Raw genomic sequence first — 12148 nt, forward strand, 5'->3', positions numbered from 1 at the left:
GTTTTATTTCCTCTCCATGCTACTGTATGTCAAGTGAGTAGGTAAAATTATGCTCTTTTCTTATTAGAATATCTGTTTTGTCTTCCGTAAACTGAAATCTACAATGAATACCTCCTAGCACTGTTTTAAAGATGAAATGAAGTCATATATGTAAAAATGTTTGATAAATGTGCAGTGTTTTTAAGACTATTTCCTTCCTTCCAAATGAACTTCTTGAGATGGGTGTTTTCTCAGCACCTTTTCAAGCCAAAAGTTTGTAGTGATTATGATAATAGCAAGTACAGTTAATATTTATTGAGCGCATAGTATGTTTTGATTATTGCTTAGTACATTACTCATACATTGTGTCACTGAAAATTCACAAAACTCTGTAAAATCGTTATTATTATGACTCCCAATTTTGCATATGAGGAAAATGAGGCGTGGGGAAATTAGATGCTGAGCACACGGTTATACAGCTACTCAGCAGAGGGGCCAGGACTGAATTACAAGCCGCCTGGTTCTAGATCTCTGGCTCTATGCACACCCCCTTCCCCTGAATCTATTCAACACAGTGATCTCAGTTTCTTACCTAAGAAGAGTAATGAATGTCAGACCTATTTCTTTTCTGAAATCCCTCTACGATCATGGTTTTCCAGAATCAGACCCTGGCTCCTCAGCAGGACATGCTGCCCAGGCATCATCCAGTTCGGCTCCTGTCTGGTCCTTGCTCCAGACATTGCCCACGTGCTGTGCCCCAGCCACACCAAACTCCCGGGGATGGCCGCATGGGCCGTGATTTCTTAAACATCATTTCTCTGTGCCTGTGCTTCTAGAGACCTGGACCCTGCTCTTCGTAGTTCATATATTTCATTATGTAAAACCTACCCTCGTAAGTACTCAGTAAATATTTTTTGAGGAGTACTGTCTGCTGGAGTTAGCACCAGGGACAAATTAATGCCCCATCTGGACCTGTAGTGGAGTAGGAGGAGCAGCAGGACAAATCCTGAGGTCCGGCACAGAAGGACCAATGCTACGACAGTCCTTTGGCATTGCTTCCAATGTATTCAATTATTTATAAAATCTGTTAAGAACCTTGGATGGCGCAGGCATTACTCTAGGAGCTAGTGATATTCCTCTCCTCTCACTGCTCTGTTCTAGTGATGGAGACGCATAGATAATCATGACAAATGTGAATAATAATTAAAATGACAACTACAATACTGGAGTAAATGTTCTTGAGCACTGAAGCGTCAAGTGCTAGAGTAGTAACTGAAGTCGAGGAGGGAGCTAAGTTAGAGTAACCAGGGAAATCTTCTTTGAGAGGTAACTTTTGGATTTGGAGGAGGAGCTAGCCATCCAGGCGTTCTAAGTGAAACTAGAAGTTCAAAGTCCCTGAGGCTACAAAGAGCTTGTTTTGTTCAAAGACTAGAAAAGAGATCAGTGTTCAAACTTCCCAGACTTCCCTTCCCAAACATTAAGTTGCTGGGAGGGCTCACTCCTCTTACAAGACTTTCATTCATTCCTCTGTAGCCTGTGTGGATTTGCTGCTCACACCAATCAGCATCTTGAGGGCAGGAGCCACATCTCACGCCCCTTTGAAAGAGCTACTACATGTCATCGTTTCTAGTCCATGAGAGGAACTCCATGAATAGTACTTATTTGAATGAATGAACGATGTGACCAACTAAATTGTCCTGGTCTGGCTCACTAGGGCACTGAAGCAGGGAGTCCCATGGGGGTGAGGACGACGGAGCTCTAACGAGGCATGCACGACTCCGGAGACCAGGTTCAGTGACACAGATCTAAGTTTATTGTGTAAGTGCAGCAACATATATAACATTCTGGACCAATCAGAAGTTTACACAATCCTTAGGGCAGCCAATAGTAGGAAAGAGCAGGGTACTATGTAGGGGCTCTAGGAGGGTTGCTCAGGCGGGCACTGCCACCTCCTGGTGTGCCGAGGAAGCTTGTATAGGCGGAGTGCGCTCACGCCATTGCATCTGCCACTGCACTGAGATAAACCTCCTGAGCTCTTCCCAATTCATTCACTGGCTGCACAAATGTACAGAGAAATCACTGTTAAAGCACAACATGCTCACCTCACCTGGAAGAAGGCTCACCTGGGTGTTTTACTCTCATCCTTATTAAAGAACTTTTAGTTCTAATTGCCGGGACAGATGTGAGGTCTAGGAACTGTAAACATTTGTAGGGTTTACTTCACCCCATGGATCTGCTTTCATGTCCCTTGGTAAATTCCATGCTCAGAGGCTCATTAGCTGAGCACACACAATACAGCTAAATAATAATTAGTATTGAGGAAAGCTGCATAATAGAACAATGTTCACACCAATAAGTTACTGGATTGAGGGACCTTCTTTGTTTTTTGACCCCTGAAGATTTTGTGTTTCTTCCTGTAACTCAGTGGTTCTCACCCTTCTGGCCCTTTAAATATAGTTCCTCATGTTGTGACCCAACCATAAAATTATTTTCGTTGCTACTTCATAACTGTAACATTGCCACTGTTATGAATCGTAATGTAAATATCTGATATGCAGGATGGTCTTAGGCGACCCCTGTGAAAGGGTTGTTCAACTGCCAAAAGGGTCGTGACCCACAGGTTGAGAACCGCTACTCTAACTTCTACCAGATTGAGAATTTTTGTTTCATGTTTTAAGTTGTAACTATTGTCATTAGCATTTCTGAGCGCTGTAAAAGTTGTCCCCGTTTATTATTTATGATGTGACAGGCATTATGCTAAACTCTTAGGATGCATGGTCTTGCTTAATCCCCACAGCAGCCTCAAGGAGTTTTGCTCACATTTTACAAATGAGGACACTAAGGTGGCAACTTGCAGAAGGTCAGCCAGCCAGCGGGGAATCAGGCTTGAACTTGAAGTCAGGAAAATCTATGTCCAGAGTTCTTGTCTATTAGACCAATGCTTCCCAAACCGAGTGCTTCCTACTCTTTGGGTATTCTAAAAAAAAACACAAAAATTAATACTTTTGGTTTTTGGTTCATCGATAATCCTCAAACATGAGGATCAGCATGCATGAGGTCATTTATAATGCAGTCATGTCAAATAACCCTGAATCAAGCTTGTCTTTGTGTAGTAATTGCATTGAAGCAAAGGATAACTGTTGGTGCTGTTTCTCAAGCCGGGGTCCTTTAAAGGGGCTACATTTCTTGAGAGGAAGACAAAGCAATGCATTGCACCTGTTACATCCAGCGGCCCCCCAGGCAGGACCCTGGGCTAGATCCAGGCTTGCCTCCTCTCCACCGTGAGACTCAGAGCCGCTCTGGTGCTTCTCAGGGTCCCAGGCACTGCTGTCCTGGTAACAGGCGCTGCCAGTGGGGACACTTGACACTCCCAGTGACTCCAGCCAGCACTGCACTGATGCAAAAGCTCCGGGAACCTGCAGGGAAATCAAAGCAGGCTGGCTGGTGCTCAGCACACAGAGGCAGGGGCAAGGAAAAACTAAAGACTCTTTCTTGAGAAGTATATGCTATTTTTAGAAGAGCTCATTAGGAATCCAAAGAGCTGGAGGCAGGTGACAATGTTCCCGGTGTCCTCCTGCACACAGCGGGCAAGGCCCAGAGCTGTTTGCCAGAGGTTCACACAACAACAGCACTCGCTCTAGCAAGGCTTTCAGAAATCGCTTTTATTCGACAGAAAATAGAAAAGCATGATTTTTCAGCTCTTCACTCAGATGCACAAAACTAATCGGTTCAGCTGCTATGAAGGCTGCTGTCTAAAAAATGCAGAGAATCCAGGGGAGTTTCTTCAGATCTCACCTTTGCTGCCGCTGTAGACAGCACGTTGGGTGGGTGAGGGTCCGAGAAATCACCTGTGCGGGGGAGGGGAACATAGCTCACCTGCTTGAAATCTGGAGGACAAGTGTGGAGATGGGTGAAAGGATTAGTGCCCGGAGCATTTGTGAGACCTTTAATGAGTCCTAAAATGCCATATTCCCTAGTACCAAAGTCGTATATTTAAATGATGCATATTTAAAATTCTTGAAGACACTTATTTTCTCACGATTCTGGCAGCTAGAGGGCTGAGCTCAAGATATCTGCAGGGTTCATTCCTTCTGAAGTCCCGGAGGGAAGGATATGTCCCAGGCCTCTTTCCTTGGCTCATGCATTTTCACGTTGTTTTCCCTCTGTGGGTGTCTGTGTTCAAATTTCCTCCTCTTCTAAGGACACCAGGTAGTATATTGGATTAAGGCCCAGCCTCGTGACTTCGTTTAAACTTAATTTTTCCTTAAAAGACCCCCATCTCCAAGTATGTTCACATCCTGAGGGGTGGGTGTTAGGAATTCTACATGAATTTTTGAGGGAGATATTAAGTCAGCACATAAAAACCGAACAGAAAAATCTGCTTGGGAGCAAATAAGACATGATTGTCGGGCTGTGCCTGCTGAAATTGTAAAGATTCTAGAGTTCATGTTTTCCTCCTTTATCATAAATAATCATTTAATTTTCCAGTAGCGCCAGTTGTGTATGATTAAACATCAGATATGTTAATAGAAAATAATGATGTGCCAGGTGGGAGCTAGGTTTTATGTATAATAATACATCCCATTTCTGACTTAGGCTACCGAAATAACTTATGAAATTCTATATAAGATTTCTGTGTCGTTATTGCAGAAACAAAGTTTCTAAACATTTAACCTCATGTCAGAAGTAAATGTCCTTCTTTCCTGTTTTGGGGTGGAAGAAGTCATGAATTTTGTGTGTAGGGAGGTCACTGTCAAGAATGTAAGGTCTTGAGAGTGGTCTACACATTGAGGAAGAGGCAGGCGCTTTTGCTGAACAGATGAAACCCAAACATTAGTCCCCCCCATCTCTCTCTCTCTCTCTCTCTCTCTCTCTCTCTCTCTCTCTCTCTCTCTCTCTCTCTCTTCTACCTAAGTCCATAGAGTTCTTAAAATTAACTTTGTAAGGCATGGGAATGTAGTTAGGGCTGCCAGTACTACCAGGTGTGACAGCATAAAGCAACTGTGAAATCAACCCCATGCACATAAAGACACCACACACATGCATCCTGAATCTCTAATGTAGCAATCAGAAATGCATGCTACTGCACCTGTACATTCACAGGCATAATTATCCTCACATTCTCAAAGCTACCTATATAAAAGTATACATTCTTTGCAGAATTACCCTTGCTTTAACTATCTTTGCTTCTCTTCCATTGTATTATTACTTAAAAAATTTTTTTTTTTTTTGCTAAAGGTGAAAAAGACAAAATGTAGCAGCTGAATATTGAATACACACACACACACACACACAGACACAAGCTTCGGTCTTTCTTCTGTAACTACGTACAAGTGAGAGATCCCTGGATTGAAAGACTTACAGATGAAGCACCCCTGGTTCTCGTCTTTGCTGCTCTTGTCTCTGACTCTTAAAGGAAAAATCCACCAAAACTTTCAGCTTTTTGTTTTATGCTTAATGTTTGAACATTCCCAAATGAAAGACTAGGTTTAGCTAATGCATAAGGGTGATGTGGGTGTGTTGAGCTAAAAATAGGAGTTTAGCTTGGTGAGTCTTACCTGGTACGCACATGCATATAGGTCAGATATGGGAGTGACTCCAACACGCTCCTGACTCTACTGTACAAAGAAGTACATCCTAAAGACGGTCCCTTTCTTGGGCCGGAGAAACTAGATATCTGACTTGCTTCCCCTAAAGGAAGGGAAATGGAGGACAGGAGGGAAAAGAGGCTGAAAAGCCTTGGAGAGGCATCTTTGGGTGAAGGGAGAAGAGCTTAGTCTACTGATACTGGGAGTTGCTTTGGAAAGTAGCAGACTTGTTTAAGGACTTTTATTAAGCTTGTTCTATGCAGTTGATGAAATAATTTCCTCATTTCCTCCACTGAACCTTCAGTTAAATCAACATTACTCACCTGTGCTTTCAACACTGAAATTTCTATCTGGGGGAGTTGCAGTTAAGTGCTGAGTCACCTCAAAAGGAAATGGGGGCAAAACAGAGGTTCCTTAAAGGGTCTGGACATGTTCAGTTTGTGTCTAGACACAGATGCATGATGTATTTTATTCACATCTACTTGATATCAGAAAGCAAACATGTAGAAAGGCAGGTAGTTGAGAGGGAGTGGTAGGTATTGTTATGAAATAGAGAGTTGATGAGCAAAAAGCAAAGCGGGCAGTAAAATAAAGAACAGGTATCAGCTTGTGGGCAACACTGAGGAGCAGTCGTAAGTATGTATGTATGCATGTATTCATTTATTCATAATTCTAATCATATGTACATGCATTCTCCATACATAAGTCTAGAAGTAAATGCATCGAATCCATAAAAGAAGACATGAGGTAGCGGTATTACAAAATAAGAAATCGAAGAAGAAACAACAAAATAGTAACAGAGACATTAGGCAGAACCACATCCAAGAACGATATATTAAGAAAACTTTTCAAAGATTATACTTTTGATTTTTAAATAAAACTTTCCTTCTGGACTGTGGCACTTAATATATGCTACCAATTGAAATGGAAACATTGGGAAATGCAATGACGGTGCCATGTCAGGAAGGTAGCCTGCATTCGAGGTGGATCCCTGAGTTGTACATTCACAATTCAAAAGCTTTATTATCAGTTCTGAGGCTCAGCAGTGCTGGTGCAAGGGATTAGGTGACTGGGCAGATGATTCTTAAGCACAGACAAGTTCTTTTAAATAAATTCATGAAACTTTAAAGGGATCTTGGCGATATCCAGGGTTTGGAGCATGTTTACCTGGTGATAGTGCTGTTTGACAGTGACATGATCCCCTGCCTTACACAGTTCTCAGGGTTTGTTAAATGAGTCCCCACAGGTACGCTTTAGTGGTCTCTGTGGCACGCCTCTAGCTTTCCCTGTTGCTCACAATCTTGACTCTGAATCCGCGGAATCCATTTCTGAGTGTTCATAGCTTCCTCACATATGAATTTTACCTCTTAGAGGGTGCACATCTCCTCTTCCTATTCTAGTGAATTATTATCCCCATTGGTTTAATAACCCAAAGCCACTCTATGTAAATCAGGCATGGATGGTAGGTAACTGGTTGATATTACTGTCTCCTATCAATGCTTCTCTAAATCAATCTCTTAATTTAAAAAAATGTTTTCCCTATACACAGCAGGCCATCTGAAAAAAGAAAAAAGGAAATGAGATAAGCTTATTCCAGAATTCTCAACTCCTCTACTTCTTGGAAAAACATCCCCCCTCAAGATCTTTGAAAATCCTTTAAATTGACATCTTTCTTTCAACACCTACTCACAACCCTATTTCTCCTAGATTTTCCTCATATTGAAAATGGGATTGGGTGTTTCCTTGTACCAACTACAAAGCATTCCTTAAAAAGGCCTGTAAATCGATGGGAAAAGAAATGGTGCACACTGTTTGATTATTTATTTGTCCTGTGAGAACAAGTGTACTGTGATCAGCTCTTATATAAGTTTCTGGAAAAAATTTAAATCAATACTTCCTTTCCAGAAAGAAATTTGCTAATACATATCAAAAGCTTTAAAAATATCCTGGCTTTGATTCAGGAGATCCTCTTCTAATAATATGCTAAGGCAAAACTGAAACATACAAAGATTTGTCTGCAAAAACACAAACTGCATCATTATTTATAGTAGCAAAAAGTGAGAACATGCCATGTGACCAACAAAAGGAGAAAGATTATAAAAACTATGGGCAGGGATGTCATAAAGAAATACTGCTCTGTCATGTTTCAAAGTATATACAATGGTGTGGAAAACAATATGATAGAATTTTAGGTATAATATACTTTATCAAACTGTCACTATGTTCCTAGTTAAAGCATATAGATATATAGATAGATATAGATATAGATATAGATATAGATATATTCATAGAAAAAAACATAAATAGAACCTGCTGTTAATCTCTGTGTTATGAAACTTTGAGGAATTTGTGAACATGTATGTTTTTAAATTTTTCTAAACAAGCCTATATTACTTTTAAAACTGGAAAATAGTTAATATGTTTTAAAGAAGAATAAAATAACTCTGCCTTTCAGGCTAATGCTATTATAGATATGGTTTTTCTCTATAGTAATTCATTCTACCTGTGTATATTCTTTTACATCACCTGTATTTTTAGTTCAGAGTAAACTAGCAGCAAGATTGAAGCCACTCAAATAGCTGCCAAATACCTCGATCTTTAATATAACTATATACTCAGAGAGCACTTCACAATGTTAAAAGACACTCACACAGAGCAGTCCTGAAAACATTACTGGTCAGGAAAGCTCTGTGAGAGCAGAATTTAGTCTTGTTTGCCATTATATCCCAGCATCTAGAATAGCACTGGATAGATAGTGGATAGAGTGTGTGTTTGCTCAGTCAATGGTTTCCTAGCAGTAATAAACTGGGATTTTATAAGTCATAATCTTACATGATGCTCCTGATGGCCCGCTGAGGAGGCCATACTAAGTTTTATTATCCCCAGGTTTTAGGAAACAGATGCAGAATGATTGATCTGCCAACATCCCAGAGCTGGTAAATGGCAGACATCCATTAAAAGCAATTCCCTGGGTGAAGGTTTGGTTCTCAGTATGATCCTAATGGAATTGTTTCCTCATTGCCTTACTGAACAAAGGGCCACGGTGCCACATACTACTTCAGTGTCCATCAGGATTTTACTTTGTATTCAGAGCAAAAATAGTTTATGTAGCATGACTCCTGTGCCACCTTCTCACTACCCCTTCTATTTACTATAGCTACTATGTATTGAGATAATTGTCTGGGCTAAATTTTGAGTTAGCAGTGGATATGGTAAGGATGGCACTCCAGGTGCTAGGATTTATAGCAATATAGGAAGCAAGAATCCATTCTAGAAGTTTCTCTTTAGAAAAGTCTTAGGACTTTCTGAACACTTTCAAACATATCTTTAAACAACCTGTTTCTAGCCCTGGCTTGGCGGCTCAGTTGGTTGGAGCATCATCCCATACACCAAAAGGTTGCAGGTTTGCTTTTCAGTTAAGGCACTTATCTAATTGCCCTTCCTTTACCTAGGAGAACTGAGGGAAGAGGCCCATTCCCAAAGTGTTCCCTGAAATGAACAACCTACATTAGCTATCAAATATCTAGCCCTGGCCTGTGTGGCTCCCTGGTGGAGTGCCAGCCCACACACTGAAGGGTCTCCAATTCCATTCCCAGTCAAGGGCGGGAGGCAACAGATCGATGTGTCTCTCTAACATCAATGTTTCTTTCTCTCTCCCTCTCCCTTCTTTCCACTCTCTAAAAATCAATGAAAAAATGTCCTTGGGTGAGGATTAACAAAACAAAACAAAAAAATAGTGTAATAGTGTCCAATATTCAGAGTAAGTTCAAATTTTATTAAATGAATGTATTCAAAATCTCATCAGGATGGCATTTATTCAGATTTATGTATGAAATAGGGATATGCTAACCAAATATGCAAATCACTGCTACAAACATTCACTCTTGCCCAGGGAGGAATTTGAAGAAATTGAGACAAGGGAAATCAGAGTTTATCCTGGTAAACATTCTAGATTCTTCCCTGAGGATACCATGCAAGCTGTTGCTTAAAAGATCAGTCAGAGACTGGGAATTATTAACTGTTCAGACATTAAACAGAAAACCTTTGACCTTCTGGTATCTTTGAACTAGGAAGTTCTCATCTTCTCACCTTTCATGGATCAAGGGAAGGAGATATTTAAATGACAAACATTGAGATAGTGAGAAATGTAAGTCTCTTCGGTATAGAAAGGGGAAAGCTGAGGACAGGCATGAACAAAATGAATGCTCATGAGTAACAATTTAGCAGGATTTGAGCAATCCTTGACCCAATTGTATATGGTGTACCCCTAAAACTTGAGGGAAGGAATCTTGAATGAAATGAAAAAGGTTCATATGAATGAATGAAAAAGGTTCAAGCTCTGTTTAAGTATAAGCTGGAATTTGTACATCTGTGGTTGGCATCATGTTCCCTGTCATCACAAGCCTTAGGGCCCTCCTGGACACAGGCCCTCTAATCCAATGAACAGTGCCCTGATCCCTGCTGGCCACTGCTTTTGTCCCCGTGTTCCTCTGTGGCTTAGCACATTCAATGACCTGCTCAGCCAATATATCCTGGTGATGATGACGAATACTAACTATACAGAGAAAATGACCTCTTATTCTCAGTCTATTATCACATTAATGGTAAACTGCTATTCTTTACTGAGTACATGCTATTGTGCCATGTTTTTTTCCCAATGGATTTTATACAACTCATTTCATTTGAGTATTAACCCTATGAAGCGGTACTATACTATACATATGCCAGTTCACAAGTGAGGAATCTGAGACACAAATACGTGAGTTCATTTTCCAGAGTCTTATAACTTAGGGAAGGGCCAGGATTTAAATTCCAGCCATCCGGCTCCAGAGCCTATACCTAACCCATACGTTTCTGCCACTACTGTGGACCAAATGGGGGAATGTCCTTAGAGGCACTTAGCAATGTCCTTTCACTGGCCAGCCCAGGGATTCTGACCATTCTCATCTTTGGAGCCAAAGCTGACATGTCCTATTCTGTATTGCAGTCTCCTATGCTTATGAAAAGGGAGATGACAGGATGATTGAATGAAAAGGAATAGAGTCTTTTGATTTAAATCCTCATAATTTTATTTACCTGGTTTGGCTCAGGTTGGTACATTCCATTTGCTTCACTCAAGAGTAGGAGTCCTTAGAGGGTCAAAACTCCATGTGGTTCAAAGCTGGTCCTTTGTATATGAATAACTGGTCAAATATATAAGCAGAGGGCAAATCAGAACTTTCAAATTGCTCATCAGAAAATACGCTCATCAGCAGTCTCATGAGAAGGGAATGTGGGAAGTGAGGGGCTAAACAAAGCTCTTGATAGTGCTCCACTGAGCCAGTGAGCTGGCTCCTTTCAGAGATGACTGATGTGTTTCTATTTTGTATTAGGACCCAGAGACAGTATTGTGTATATTAAATGGAAGCAACCAATAAGATCACAGGCATTTGTAACTGTTCACATGGAACTGGCCTGTATTACTGCTGCCTATTCTCATAGACACTCTCCTGGCAAAAGCACACACACACATGCCTTGTCTACCCATTTAATCATTTCATTCCTGGCCAGTTATCAGAAGAGTGGCCTTTCCCCATAGCTTATTAATGTGATGCTTTTCTTTCTCTTTTTATTTTTAATTGCAGCAGAATCTAAGAAGAAGAAAAAGGAAGGCAAGAAACAGGAGAAGATGCTGGACTAAGAGAGGCCACCTTCGTGGAACATGAACAGGACATCAGCAAACAGGATCAGTTAACTGTTGCATTTATACCTACCGTAGGCTTTTTATTCAAAAATTATCTATAGCTTAAGTACACAATAGGCAGAGACAAAAAGAAAAGAACATTTTTGTAGTAGCATTTTTTAAATGTATACCATAGTACCACTAGGGGCTTATAATAAAGGACTGTAATCCTATTTAGAAAATTTACTTATAGTACATGGTAAATGATAGAAAATCGAGGTAAGTTTTTTTGAAGTTATGTGATATTTTCCATTTAAAATCTCGTTTGTTTGTTTTTTACATTTTTTTTTTCCTTTTGGCAGCAATTTAAATGTTATGACCATGTAAACTACTTCTCTTGTTACGTAATTTTTTCACCTAGACTTTTTTTTCCAAAATGAGAAAAATATATACTAAACAAGGCAGCAATAAAATACAATCATCCTATTTGAGGAAAAGACCTTGTTTTCTGCCAATGGATTTAAAAAGAAATTTAGTCAGTAAACTAGAGTTAGGGGACAGAGCATGCACTAGTTCAATGTTGAAGTTTTTTTTAAGAAAAGCATTAAAACATGAAATTCTTTCTCTTGGGCAGAAGCACTTGTTTTCTTGATGAAACTATTTTTCCATCTGAGGGAAAAAAAAGACTAGGAAAATAAATCAAAGTGATGCTAAAAAAGGTGTTTTTGTGTGCAATAATTTGATATTGTAACCTTCCTACATTTGTCATCTACACTCCCCCAGTCAACCTGTTAGTGGTGAGAGTTTATCATACAAACTAATTAAATCACTCTTGGACACAAATGTTATAGTGGGTAGACATACCTATATGTCTACATGTCTATATTTTTATTTTCTATCAGTATTTACTGGGTTAGAT

General features: G+C 40.1%; 1 protein-coding gene across 2 annotated transcripts in view; it reads left to right on the plus strand.

Annotated features, from left to right (window-relative positions):
• The window catches only part of PTN (pleiotrophin), a 95179-nt gene extending 83275 nt beyond the window's left edge, over window positions 1-11904 (plus strand). The window contains exon 5 of one of the 2 annotated variants that reach the window (XM_036328571.1): window positions 11195-11904. In XM_036328571.1, coding sequence (XP_036184464.1) covers window positions 11195-11247 — 53 coding nt within the window. In that variant the 3' untranslated portion in view covers window positions 11248-11904. Of the gene's footprint in view, window positions 1-11191 lie in introns of both variants that reach the window. The other variant, XM_036328570.1, reaches the window with a different exon arrangement.
• Window positions 11905-12148: the final 244 nt, after the last annotated feature.

The sequence above is a fragment of the Myotis myotis genome, unplaced genomic scaffold, assembly GCF_014108235.1.
Source record: "Myotis myotis isolate mMyoMyo1 unplaced genomic scaffold, mMyoMyo1.p scaffold_m19_p_11, whole genome shotgun sequence".
In the NCBI taxonomy this organism is placed as follows: domain Eukaryota; kingdom Metazoa; phylum Chordata; class Mammalia; order Chiroptera; family Vespertilionidae; genus Myotis; species Myotis myotis.